Source organism: Armigeres subalbatus, chromosome 2, assembly GCF_024139115.2.
Source record: "Armigeres subalbatus isolate Guangzhou_Male chromosome 2, GZ_Asu_2, whole genome shotgun sequence".
Lineage (NCBI taxonomy): Eukaryota > Metazoa > Arthropoda > Insecta > Diptera > Culicidae > Armigeres > Armigeres subalbatus.
In genome coordinates this window covers 332,668,436-332,682,912 of record NC_085140.1, presented here as the reverse complement: position 1 = coordinate 332,682,912, position 14,477 = coordinate 332,668,436, and the positions used below count along the sequence as shown (strand labels likewise).

Here is a 14,477-nt window from a genome sequence, read left to right as displayed (position 1 = left end):
TGGGCTTAACAAGCTGACCGTATGCTTCTTTGGGACTTCTCACCATCAACGTCAGCAGGACCATGTGGTTGAGTGTCATCGAGAACAGCCCCTCAAACTTTGAAGTAGTCGAACGTGGGTCTACCACATATTGCAAGGGATCTTAGGCGAAATTTGTAAGCAAGAGTCCCTTTAATATCCGTGACCTGATAGGATATATAATAATTCAGGGTGGCCACTCACCCGGGAATCCGGGAAAATCGGGAAAAACACGGGAATTTAAAATCACCGGGAAAATTCCGGGAAAAAACCGGGAATTTGATCAAGTTCCCGGGAATTTCTCCAAATTTATATTTTTTCAAACTTATATTAAATTTACGTTCCAAAAGTATATGTTCCTCCTTTACTATTTATGCTTAAAATAGCAGATTTGCTAATAAAGTTGACACACCATAGTGTTATATTCCGAATCAGCTTAACGAATTGAGGTGATGTCTGTATGTGTGTATGTATCTTTTATCTTTTATGAGAGGGAAAAGCCGGCGGGAGTTGAGTTATAAATGAATTTCAAGCCTTCTCCCGTAGGCATAAAACCTCTTGTTTTTTTCATATCAACAGTTTATAAACCAAATGATACATTCTTGGTGTTTTCGTGTGTATGTGTGTGTGCACAAGAATGTGAGACACACTTTTTGGTATTAAGCATTATCCGATTTGCTCTCAACAAGTTGCATTCAACGAGGAACGCGGCTTAGTTTTTCTTAGTTTTCGCTTCCGGAGATATTGAAAAACATTGTTTTTTTTTGCTGCAATGCATTCAAATGAACGCAAATAGATGTGAATTGATGGAAATAGTGGAATTTATCCTCCTAAATTGACCACCAACGCCAAGGTGGATTAATCTATCTGGGTTTAGAAGATAGGTTACTAAACCTATAGGTTACTGAAAGATAGGTTACTGAAAAATCTGGGTACTGAAAATAAAGTTTTGGCAAGCTTGGTAGTCATATGGCTATCGCTTCTGCCTCATATGCAGAAGGACGTGTTTATAGCGGCACACTAGGAGTTAACTTTCGGAAATCAGTATGGCGAAAAGCATCTAAGACTTAATATTTCGAAAATAAGCCCTTAAAAATAATAATATTTGGTAGGCGTGGTAGCAGACACTTGTTACCAAATAGTTTTTCATTAAAAATTCTTACTGTTGAGCAAACCCGCGTTAGATGTCTTTCACCATACAAACTTCTGGTGATTAACTCATGCTGGCTATTATCACATGTAAGTTAGCGCCTGAGGCTGGCAGCAGCGGGTACGAAACAAGCCACTTTATGTGATTCATTGAAAATGAATGGAAAGCGAGTTCAGTGCGTGATCTCTCAGGTTTCGGACAGCAGAACGATCGCGCGGTCGGCCGAATTATTGTGTTCTGCATTGCGCGGCCGGTAATAAAAATAATCAGTTCAGTGCATGATCTCTCTTGTTTCGGACAGCAGAACGATCGCGCGGTCGGCCGAATTATTGTGTTCTGCATTGCGCGGCCGGTAATAAAATTAATCAGTTCAGTGCGTGATCTCTCATGTTTCGGACAGCAGAACGATCGCGCGGTCGGCCGAATTATTGTGTTCTGCATTGCGCGGCCGGTAATAAAATTAATCAGTTCAGTGCGTGGTCTCTCTTGTTTCGATGCGGGCTTGGTAGTCATATGGCTACTGCTTCTGCCTCATACGCAGGAGGTCGTGAATTTAATCCCAGGTCCGTTCCATTCTCCTACTTTGTATCTTTCTCTTTATTTCTCATGTTCTAGCAATCGCTAGAACTGGAAATGGACTTCCATACCGTTTCCATTACTATTCCTATACCTTCAACTTGAGCATTCTAACAGTAATCTGCTAGAATTGGAAATGAACTTATAGAGCTCGTTTCCTGCATCCAATTAGAAATTTCATCAGTTGCTTTCTCCTATCTTTCACATTGACAGCTTGTTAAACAAGACGGACCTCTGCCTCTCGAACCTAACCCAAAAATTCCAACAAATTCCGCATGAACTCGTGGCAAGTGCAGAGGTATATTCGGCTTGCAGTGGGCGAGTGATTGCATCATCATTTCCTCCCCTTCCCTACATTGACTTGCATTCTGACGTGGCAGGCGCCAGTACGACCTAACAAATGAGATCACCAGTACTTGTACATTGAAGATGTGTGCTAGTCCCAAGCAAACATCTGTTGGTTTCCTGTGCAAGAACAGCTGATCTGGTCATAATGGAGTAGCAACTACGAGCAGTTAATCAAGCTCAAGCCCAAGCTCAAGCTTCATTGAAAATGAATGGAAAGCTAGTCTCCCATATCACATTAAAATTCCATCAATTGCTTTTTCCTACCACACTGGCAACTTGTGAACCAAGACGAACCTCTGCCCGTCAACCTCACCCAAAAAAATCCGCATGAACTAGTGGCAAGTGCAGAGGTATATTCGGCTTGCAGTGGGCTAGTGAATACATCATCAATTCCTCCCCTTCCCTACATTGACGCATTCTGACGTGGCAGACGAAAGTGTGACCTAACAAATGAGATCACCAGCACTTCTACATTGAAGATGAGTGCTAGTCCCAAACAAAACATCTGTTGTTCTATGTGCAAGAACAGCTGATCTGGTCATAATGGCGTACCAACTACGGGCAGTCAATCAAGCTCAAGGTTTACTGAAAATGAAGCCCTAGCTTGCCTTTTTACAGTAAAAGACTGTTAGAGCGAACAGGCCGTTGGTACTGTTTGACTATCAATGCGAGAAGGTAGAGAAACCATTATTATTTAGATAAAAATGGATGAATGACTCATCAATAAACCATGTTGGAATATTTTTATATTTTTTTTCCATATATGTGCGCTTTTCATTATTTTCATGGAGCATGGCCACATAGGTTCTAGACTACAATCAATATTTTTGGACGAAGCAGCAATTAGAACTTAAAGTCTTTTGCAGCAGTCTGTTAGAATGTTAGAACGCAATGCTTATTATAAAATAACTTAATTGATTTTTACAAATGATGTTGAACATTGTACATACAAAGAAACTATTCTCTTCTTAAAAAAAAATACATGCATTTTTTACATAATATATACTAAAGTGCTCAAAATATTATCAGTTACTTTTTAGTTTTTCCGGGAAAATTTTGGAAACCCTTCCGGGAAAACCGGGAAAAAACCGGGAATTTATTTTGTCGACAAGAATGGTCACCCTGAATATAGAATATTTATGCCGATAGAGATATATACTTGGAGACGAGCCAGCCTCGGGCTGAAAGTCTCCCTAATAAAGACACAAAAAAAAATATATGCTCGTATTTTCACTTTAAATACTCTTGGCGACAAATGTATGGTCCATAAATGATATATTTCGTGCCAAAATAAAAACAGTAATACATAATGCTCAAAATAAAAAAAAACATAAAAAAAAATTTTTTTTTCGCCCCCTCGATTTTTTTGGAAAATTGAAGGGGGGGGGGGGGTGACATAAAATAAATTTAATATTTGTATCGGCCTAATTTTGAAAATGCAAATTTTTATTTGTCGTATCCAACAAATTTCTTATTTTGAATATTGCTCGAAAACAGTGTCATAAGAAATCAATAGAGTCATTTTATATTGTTTATGCATGATGGCACTACATTCCTTTTTCCACTAAACTCTTTTACGTAGTTTACGTCAGGCGGACGTGTCCTTTACACAACCCTTATGGTTTTTCCTTAAATTGAAAGGCTGTGGGCAAGCCCGGTACTTCGAAGGCTTTGTAGGATACTCTTGATTTGTTTAAATTGATTTGCAATTAGATATCTTTGTTGTTTAAAAATGCAATTCATTATACAAACATTAAAATTATCACCACTTTTAGCCACCAAATATAAAGCAGCTACGGCTACCAGCTCATCTCACCAATTGAGTTTGATTAGCTTGAATCGACTTCAGCTGCTTGCTTAGTTTAGATATGATTTCACTCACATCGAAAGCTTCCAAATGCTTTCAGTGTGCATCTGTTCATGAGAAATCTATGAGACATGTCACCATCTACTTTAAAATCCAACAAAACACATAATAATTCTAATCGATTGGCACTCAATATTATTATCTTCTAGTACTCTAAAGACATCTTTCGTGTCGTTTGTTTTCTGCGACCTTCTCCTTGGAACATCCCATTCGTCTTGTCGCCGGATTAATTAATTATTTTGCTCTCCATCAATCGAAGTCGTCGTCCGTCGAAGCGTCCAGCACTTCCATTCTACAAGCTGCTTCTAGACACCAGCAACTCACACGCTGAAAGCGTCGTCGTCTCTAATTGGGTCCAGGGTTGCCACATTTAAATCTGTCAATAAATCTTCATATCTGTATCTCAAGTCAAAAAATCTGTATTGAAAATCTGTATCCATATAAATCCAATCAAAATGGTTTATGAACAAACATTGTTTTGAAAAAGATGTTAATTTGAAAATTTGTAAATAAAATCTGTCGAGAGTCCGTCCTTGATTATTGTAGCCATGTATGCAATAACTTTATTGGACCAACCACATTGCTCAGTCATTGAACCCACTAAACAAATTGTTTCAAGGCTAGATCAGAATCCGTTTCATTATTGCTTAAGCTTTTTCTGAGACTCTTGTATTCAAATATACTCTGAATATTTTACGGAGCATAATCTGGTTTCAAAATCGGTGATTTGCATGAACTGCTAATAAAAAAAATTAAGCTTGCAAAAGCCAACATGTTCTGTTTTTTAATTTAAGATTTTGCTAATTTGAGAATGACCTTTAATCAGATCAGTTTGGCGTAGAATATAATTTTACAAGCCTCAAATCTTATTGAAAACAGGTCTTTACTAATAGTAAATTATTTATATAATTTTCAGTACTGTACTCTTCAAAAAATCTGTAAAATCTGTAATTTTGCTAAAAATCTGTATATCTGTATATGTAGCGTCATATTGCAGTGGACTGTAACTGCTGCTGGGTGCTCCGGGGTGGAGCGCGAATCCATAGCTGCCTTCATGCAGCGTATCCGCCGACGAGTGCTGGTTCTTCATTGGAACCAACGGGATGGGAACTGCCTTAATGCAGCGACCGGCGGACCAGCGACGAATGCCAAACAATTGCCTCGAAAATTACTATTAACTCTTCTTGGCCCTGAGAAGGACCGAAAATTAACTCTTTGCAGCTGGTGGACCGAGGGAGCTCCTGGCAAGAATCCTAAACACACACGAGAACTTTTCTAGAACATTCTTTTACTCTTCTTCTTCTTATTTAAAAAATACACATTTCTTCAGCCTGCTGCGGCTCCACGCTGATGCCGGCCGGCTTCGGCTAGGCTCTGATGCTGTTGCCGGTGTCGGTTCGACTCTGCTGCGGCTGGTCTCGGCTGGGCTGCTTCTCGATCTTCTTCTCCTTCTGCTGCTGTTGGTCGTTGCGAAAAAACTGATCAATGGTGCTAGGTGGCACCAGGGTTTTATTCAAAAACTGTTCTGCGTTGAGCACAGACGATGGCAATGGTTGCGCAAGGAGGCGTGGCTTGTTTCTTCAGTTCGCTGGGTTACGGACTGAACATGCTCCCACCGAGAAAGAAGTGATGTTGTAGGTGCACCACTTTCTTCTAGAATGGGTAGTGGGGCCAATTTATGGATCGGCCGCTTGAAGATGCTGTTCCCCACACGGACATCAACGACGCGAGTGAGATTATCGGGACCAGGGTAGCTTTTGATTATTCTACCTAGTCTCCATTGCTGCGGTGGCATGTTATCTTCCTTCAAAAGCACGACGGTGTTGGGAACGACATTTGCATGTTTTCTCGTCCATTTCGAACGAGTTTGAAGCTCTACCAAATATTCTTTCGACCAGCGGTTCCAAAAATGCTGTCGAAGTAATTGAATATGTTGCCATTTTGATAATCGATTGATGGGAATGTCATCGAGACAGGGCTCAGGGATAGCAGTTAAAGGTCGATTGATCATCAAATGGCCAGGGGTCAAAACATTAGGGTCATTGGGGTCAGAGGAATGAGCAAAAAGAGGTCTCGAGTTTAGTATGGCCTCAATTTGGCAAAGCAAGGTCGCAAATTCCATAATTGTCAGAGAGGCGGATTTATATACTTTCTTCATAACCGATTTGACACTTTTAACTCCCGCCTCCCATAACCCTCCGAAATGAGGTGCGCTAGGGAATTGTTGTCCACTTGATCTCCTTGACTTGACAATACTGCGATAGCCTTTCACTGGTGAGGTCAGCCTTGAAGAGCTTCGTACAGCTGACGCAGTTCCGATCTCGCTCCCATGAAATTGGTTCCATTGTCACTGTATACGTCTTCAGGAACTCCGCTTCTGGAAACAAATCTTTGTAGTGCCGCCAAAAGTTCTTCAGTCGAGAGGTTCTCGACTACTTCCAAGTGCATTGCCTTAGATACCATACAGACAAATACACAGATGTATCCTTTCGTTGGTGCGGCTTTCCTAGCGGTTTGTTTGATGTAGATGGGTCCGGCAAAATCCACTCCAACTCTTAGGAATGTAGGTGCTTCGGTGACTCGATAGGAGGGCAAGTCTCCCATAAATTGCTCAGCCAACTTCGGGTTTGATTTGAAGCAGGTGATACAACTTCTCGTAACCTTCCTTACCGTCGATCTACCATTCAGGATCTAATACCGTTCTCTTAGAGCTGCCAGTATGCTATTCGGACCAGCATGTAGATTCTTCCTATGAATAGCGACGATGAGATTTCCTGTCACAGGGTGTTTAGCAGGAACAATCCATTGGTGCTTCACATCGTAAGGAAGGTTGCAGTGACGAATTCTACCTCCAACTCTTAGTAATCCGTCATCCAGGAATTGATTTAGGTTGCCAATTCGCTTACATGGGTCTCAGATTGTAGGCGGTCGATTTAATCTTGTAGTTCACTTCGATGGATCGCACGGATGATGCACTTAGTTGCGTTTTGTAGCTCCGGAATCGTTGGTGTTGATGTAGCACTTCGTGTACATTTCTTCGAACGTCAGTTGGATATGAACCGGAGAACAAAGGCGATAATACGTTGCGTTTTTCGAAAAGACTCACATTTCGTTAATATTGGAAGCTCTTCATACACTGTTGCGATATTGGTAGATATTGCTGACTTCAATTCTGGAATCTCTTTATCTTTTAGTACTGCAGGGTCACTTCTTCATAGGTTGCGCTGCGTAGAAAATACGGTCCATTCCACCATAAATCATTTTTCGAAAGCATTTTAGCTGACATTCCGCGAGACACAATATCAGCCGGGTTGTCTGCGGACCTGACGTATTTCCACACATTCTTGGTTTCCTGGATTATCTCTGCGACACGATTTCTCACGAATATCTGAAGACGGTCGGCAGGTTTGTTCAGCCATGTTAAAACTACTTGGCTGTCCGACCAGAGAATAACTGGGACGTTTTCCAAATCCATTGCGTTGATCACTTTCTTCACCAGGCGATTCAGAAGCAGAGCTGCCATTAGCTCCTTCCTTGGAATAGACAATGGAGTGATTGGACAGACTTTTGATTTGCTAGTAATCAACTTCGCACTAGCGGTGCCATCATCGAACACTGATCGAAGGTATACGCACGCACCGTAGGCCATGTTTGAAGCGTCTGAGAATCCATGGATTTCGAGCCTGACTGCATCATTCGTAACAACACGTCGTGTAACCCGGAAGTCTTCTGCAAGTGGTAGTGCATCCAAGAAATTTGTCCAATCCTTCAGTAACTCTCCATCTAGTTGATCGTCCCAATCCATTTTGCTTTTCCAGAGTTTTTGCATTAGTGTCTTCGCCAAAACGATGACCGGTGACAACAGTCCCAGAGGATCAAAAAGCCTGGCAATTACTGACAATACTTGCCGCTTTGTTGGGGTTGGAATTTTACAGTCAGCTTGTGCACGAAATAGAAAATCATCTCCGATCGGGTCCCACATTAATCCAAGGGTTTTGATAACTTCATTTGCGCTAGAGTCTTCAATCTTCACCAACTTATCTCGATCAACATCAGATACACTTTCCAGGAGTCTCTCATCATTCGCTGCCCATTTGTGTAGATGGAAACCTCCACGCTGCAACAAGGAAACCAATTCTCCTTGAAGTCTTCGAACTTCTTCCAAGTCGTCGCCGCCGAATAATACATTATCGACGTAGAACATCTTCTTCACTAACATTGCCGCTCCAGGATGTGACTCCTCCTCATCTATTGCTAGTTGGTATAATGCTCGAATAGCCAGAAATGGGGCGGAAGCTGTGCCGTAGGTCACAGTTTGTAATTCAACACTCTAAGTGGATCACTAGGATTCTTCCGGTAGAAGATGCGTTGTAACGGAGTGTGGCATTTGCTTTCTGCACTTGCCGATACATTTTAGCTATATCAGCGCTTAACACGTACCGAAATACGCGAAACTTCAAAATAATCGTCAGCAAATCGGGTTGGATTGTAGGACCGACCATCATCGCATCATTCAAGGACATTCCACCTATCTTCGCTGATCCATCGAATACTACGCGACACTTGGTAGTTGAATTCGATGGCCTTAGCACTGCATGGTGCGGCAGATACCATTTCTGCAAACCGATGGGATCATCCACTTCACGGACTTCCACACAATGTCCAAGCTGCTCATACTCATCCAGGAAATCATCGTATTGCTTCTTTATCTCCGGGTTCTTCTGCAATTTTGCTTCCAAAGCGTAGAATCTCCGGAGTGCCATCGATCTAGAATCTCCAAGCTGACTTACTGAATCCCTTAGTGGAAGCTGCACTACGTATCGGCCATCATCACGTCGACGAAACGTAGACTGGAAATGTTTCTCACACTGTTCGGCTTCCGACAACGGACAATTTTCACTGGATACACTTTCAATGTCCCAAAACTTCTGCATTAGTTCACTTAGCGGATCACCAAATGGTGTCGCTACACAAGAGTTCACACTTATTCCACTAAAAGCACTAGAATATCTTCCACCTACCAACCATCCAAATTGCGAGTCCTGGAGCGTAGGAAGTTCTTCGGACAGCTTCAGTCGACCAGGCTTGATTACGTCGTCGTACCATTCCATTCCGATCAACAAGTCCACTTGTCCCGGACGAAAGAACACCGGATCCGCTAGCTGAATTCCGCTTGGAATATTCCACGAAGTCATATCCACCTCGAAAGTAGGCAAGTTTCCTGTTATCTTCGGTGAGACCAAACAATCTAACTCGATTTTGAAATTGTTATGCTTCGAGAGGACGCCAACCTTCGCTTTCTGACGGACACTTGATCGAACACTGTTAACTCCAGTAATGGGGATGTTGATTTCTTCTCGATCCACTTGTAACTTCCCCAGCATCGCTTCCGAAATAAAGTTGACCTGCGATCCACTATCCAAGAGGGCTCGACATATCTGCGGGTTTCCTTTCTTATCCAAGATGCTGACCATTGCAGTTAGTAACAGCACTTGTGCAATTGGCTTCTCGACCACGTTCGATGTTACGGTAGTAGGGATGATGCCATCAGTTGGGTTTCCAATAGCTGGTTGAACTGCTGCCTTTGATACTTGTTGCTGCTCTGCTGATCTGGAATTACTCGAACCGGAACTCTGAATTGAACCACCTTCAGCATGAAGTAGCGTATGGTGTTTCCTTTTGCACTTTGAGCACGACTTGTTGGACCTGCAATCCGTACTACGATGACCACGTCTCAAACAGTTGAAGCACACTTGTTTTTCACGCACTAGCCTCAATCGTTCATCCACCGACATTCCATTGAACACCGAGCACTTGAACGCCAAATGTTCACCAGCACAAAACTCGCAACTGTTAGACGACGACACGGTATTTACTTTCACATTCGACGACGGCTTGCCGGACCCTTGACCTGCTTTGGTTTGAACACGCGTGGATTGCTTGACCTTGCTATCATTTATGGACTTCTGACATCGTTCGAGAACGGAAATGCGACCTTTAGAAATTTGACAGTATCCTCATAATCTGGTAATTCCCCATGTATGACAGACGTTTCCCATAGCTTCTTAGTTTCGTCATCTAGCGCATTTGCAAGGAGATGTGTGACGAATGTTTCTGATACCCCAGTAAATTCCTGACCCAAAAATTTCAAATTTTCGACATGGCCTACGCATGAATCAACCAACTCTCTCAACTCAGAGTGGCTTTCTTGCGACAATTTTCTCATATTCAGCAGCCCAGAGATGTGATGATCAACCATTCGCCTCTTATTTTCAAACCTTTCTGCTAAAATTTCCCATGCATGATCATAATTGCCATCAGAGATGGTTTTTGCGTCAATTATACCAGCAGCGTCCCCAATCAATGCTTTTTCCAAATGGTAGAGCTTAATCCGTGGTGCGTCGTTCGATCTGTCCACCACGTCCCTGAACATGACTTTAAACTTTTCCCACTGCTCGTATTTGCCATCAAAATGCGGAATGGCACGAGGAAGCGACTGTTGCAAAACCAGCGGTTGCTGATTCCGGATTGGTTGAGCATTCACGGGTATTTCGTTGAGACTCTCGATCCATGTTTCGAGAGTGAGGCAAATATTGTCGTGCAAGGTTTCAAATTCGAGGTACTTACAGTCTTGTTCCTTCCTCTTACTTGGTGGGGTGATCGCCATGATGCGTTCATGATAATCGGCAAACTCCTTGTAGGCTGCTTCCACCTTCTTCTGATGCACCTTAATCAGCGGCTGCGTGATTTCCTCTTGCGCGAGTTGGTCCATGATATTTTTCACACGCGTGAGCTTTCCTTTAGCTAAGCCACGCATGTGAACGAGCGTGTCCCATTCTTCCACTCCATCCTCGTTGTTGCCACCACCGGCGGAAGCACCGGTTGCATCACTTGCCTGAGACTTCATAGGTGTTCTCTTCGTCGGCATGATTTCCCACTTCACTTAATTCACTTTAATCCAATGTCTTTTAGCACTTAATCACTTACTTGATTGTCCATTTGTCCAGATGTTCATTCACTTTTTGCTTGTTTTTTCACTTTTTCAACCGTGTGTGTTTTGTCTCCAAGCCAGTCACTCCACCGATCAATCCAGCTGCGTTTGCTTCACCAAGCGACGAATGTGCACCAATTCCAAGCGATGGCCATCCGGTTCGATCGGACCAAAACATGTAGCGTTATGTTGCAGTGGACTGTAACTGCTGTTGGGTGCTCCGGGGTGGAGCGCGAATCCATAGCTGCCTTCATGCAGCGTATCCGCCGACGAGTGCTGGTTCCCCATTGGAACCAACGGGATGGGAACTGCCTTAATGCAGCGACCGGCGGACCAGCGACGAATGCCAAACAATTGCCTCGAAAATTACCATTAACTCTTCTTGGCCCTGAGAAGGACCGAAAATTAACTCTTTGCGGCAGCTGGTGGACCGAGGGAGCTCCTGGCAAGAATCCAAAACACACACACGAGAACTTTTCTAGAACATTCTTTTACTCTTCTTCTTCTTATTTAAAAAATACACATTTCTTCAGCCTGCTGCGGCTCCACGCTGATGCCGGCCGGCTTCGGCTAGGCTCTGATGCTGTTGCCGGTGTCGGTTCGACTCTGCTGCGGCTGGTCTCGGCTGGGCTGCTTCTCGATCTTCTTCTCCTTCTGCTGCTGTTGGTCGTTGCGAAAAAACTGATCAATGGTGCTAGGTGGCACCATGGTTTTATTCAAAAACTGTTCTGCGTTGAGCGCAGACGATGGCAATGGTTGCGCAAGGAGGCGTGGCTTGTTTCTTCAGTTCGCTGGGTTACGGACTGAACAGTATATACAGATTCTTGGTCACCGCTCTTCTAAAAAAAATCTGTAAAATAAAGAATAATCTGTATATGTGGCAACCCTGATTGGGTCGCTGCGTCATTCTCTCTTGCCGGTTGGTTCACATTTTCTCCATCGTCGTCGTCGTCATGAAACGTCGCAACACTTTAGTAGCACTTCTACTTCCGTCGAGTCAAGACGCGCGCTCTTTACATTCGCCAACGGAACCGCCTTCGTCGGGTGGAAGACCCCTCGTTCACATCACCTTGGTTGCGCGGATATTTAGAATCCATCAATTCGAACGGTTGCCGTGCACTATTCGCAGTTTTTTTTGGGAAACTCAAATTTCATCGTCTGGATTTCTTCGAATTAAGTTTGCGTGAGGTTCGCGCGATGGTTTTGCATGGTTGAAAGTGATTCCGAGGCGATTTCTTCGTAATTGGAAAACTGTCTAGCTGGAGTGGATTCCGTGGTTCACATCGACAGCGTAGTGTCGAAGGCGGCGGCGGCAGCGACGTTCTTCCTTTGTGGGCCAACGAAGAAAAGTGAAATACTTTGTGGGAGGTTTCGGGCCGTCAATTGCGCGACAAAGCGAAGGAAATCTGATGGAAATTTCGGTTGATTGATATCAAGACGTGAGATGCATTCGTAGGTGCAGTCGGTGGCGTTCCAGTCGCAACCTCTGTGAGTCACGTAACGTTACATAAGGCCACCGAAGTGGGCGGCAAGTGAACGGTTGGGGGATTCGATTACAAGAGGTACTCTACGTGATCTGATGCTGATCGTGGCGAGGACCGGATCGATTAATTCATTGAGCAATCGTGGAAAGACACCTACGCGAGTGCAGTGTTGTGTTATTGAACGATCACGTTAGAGGAGTTGTTGTTTGCCGCCTCGAGCGTTGGTGTGGAGTAAAATAGGGCCGCTAGTGAATAAGTGAGAGTGAAACTGTTGCTACACGGTTGCGAGGGATTTGTTTACATTCTTCAAGTAGCACGTTCCCCCGTTCGACGATTGATGCATACTGTTTTGATTGGTACAATCTCGCAGTAGAAGCAGCAGCGAGTGTTGTGGTTGACGAGACAAGAACAGATCTTTTTGTGATCGAGACGTTTTCAGCGAAGGAAGCGAAGCTATCCAATAATAAACGATCAAGATGGGGATCTTCAGTTTGTAAGTAGTTAAACCCAATTGATTTTAATTACTGTTGACAATGCGTTCTTAATTAGATGGACTACTCAAAATAACTGCGTCAATAATATGTTGATTTTGGTATAAAACACAGTTTTATAATATTGTAAAATCAACAATGAAATATATGACTGATTTTCTCGGGCTATCATTCTCCATCAACCTTTTTGATATGTCACAAAATTCTTCTTTTTTTATTACCTGACATTCTAACATAAAATAGCTTGACCAATAATCTGAAATGTATCAATTTTGATTATCGTCATGTGATAAATTGGGGAACAAAATTGATTTTCACATTTCTAAATAATTTGTAGCGAATGAAAAAACACATGAAAAAAATATGTAGCTTAGTTGCTTGATATATGATAGTCTAGAGTGGCTTCTGCAGTCGTGTCTAATCAAGTCGGTCCATTGGTACACGTCGCCAACAACCACGCAGTCTACGGAATGATTGCAAATCATCTTCTACCTGTTCGATCCAACTTGCTCGTTGCACACCTCGACTTCTGAAAATCGTCGGATCGCTATCGAGAACAATTTCACATAACATAAGTGGATCTTCAAACAAAATCCAATCCAAAGGTTGACCCCTTTCGATGAGCCAAAACTGTTATAATTGGGAACGGGAACATCGTTCTGTCATTTTCAAGTGTAAACAAATACCATATGATCAGAAAATTATAACACTTTTTTCCAAGACTACAAAGAGCAAGATTTGTAGCCAAAGTATAATGATATTTATTTTTCTATCATCAATTTTTTACATTGTTTTTAAAAATGACGGATTGCATCCAAAAGAAGGTCTCTCCTATGCTGTTTCTAACCAATTTATATTTGATGAAATCTAAATTGATTTATTTGTAGGGTAAACTTCTATTTTCAGGCGATTTTTGATGAAATGTTCGTCTTTTATCCATTTTAACTTATTTATCATACGAAAATAAAATTCCTCTAAAATTGATATAATATTTTCGAGTCAGCATGGTAAAAATCTAGATTTTATTCAACATGTGTTGAAAAGTATATTCCTTAGAACTGTTCTACATTGGGAACGAATCTTTATATACGCAGTCTTCGGTTTTTTCGAAAGGATGACGAGGGATACACCAATGTTTGTCTACGATGCGTAACAATCACAAAATATATAGATTAGAAACAACATTATAAATTATCAATCGTAGTTAGAAGTTATCTTTATCATGCCATGAAGCACGTAATTTGAATAGGTTATTACGATGTACGATATTAATGTCATCTCTTTTCATGGCATTCTTTTCATTATTAGAACATTGCTTTTGGGTTGATAGTATTCCGAATACTCTCTACCAAAAGTAGAGCAATTTCAATGACATGTAAAAACGAAACAGAGGGAAACATTTAACTGAGGGTAAATCCAGGTGAGGCATCACCTTTTTAACAATCAATATTTCTTCAAAATAATCCGATATATGAAACTCTACTTGTTGTTACTGATAGTTTAAGGAAACATAGTGTAGAAGACTTTTGAAAGACAAAAAGTCGATTATATA

The 14,477-nt window shown here is 42.1% G+C and overlaps 1 protein-coding gene across 3 annotated transcripts in view; it reads left to right on the top strand.

Moving 5' to 3' along the window:
* The window catches only part of LOC134212770 (protein Star), a 150,361-nt gene that overhangs the window by 42,524 nt on the left and 93,360 nt on the right, over positions 1-14,477 (top strand). Inside the window, exon 1 of one of the 3 annotated variants that reach the window (XM_062690915.1) lies at positions 11,946-12,927. The exons of the other annotated variants lie outside the window; for them this stretch is intronic. Within the exon in view, the coding sequence (XP_062546899.1) occupies positions 12,911-12,927 (17 nt within the window). The 5' untranslated portion in view covers positions 11,946-12,910. Of the gene's footprint in view, positions 1-11,945; positions 12,928-14,477 lie in introns of those variants that run through there. 3 annotated transcript variants of the gene reach the window in all.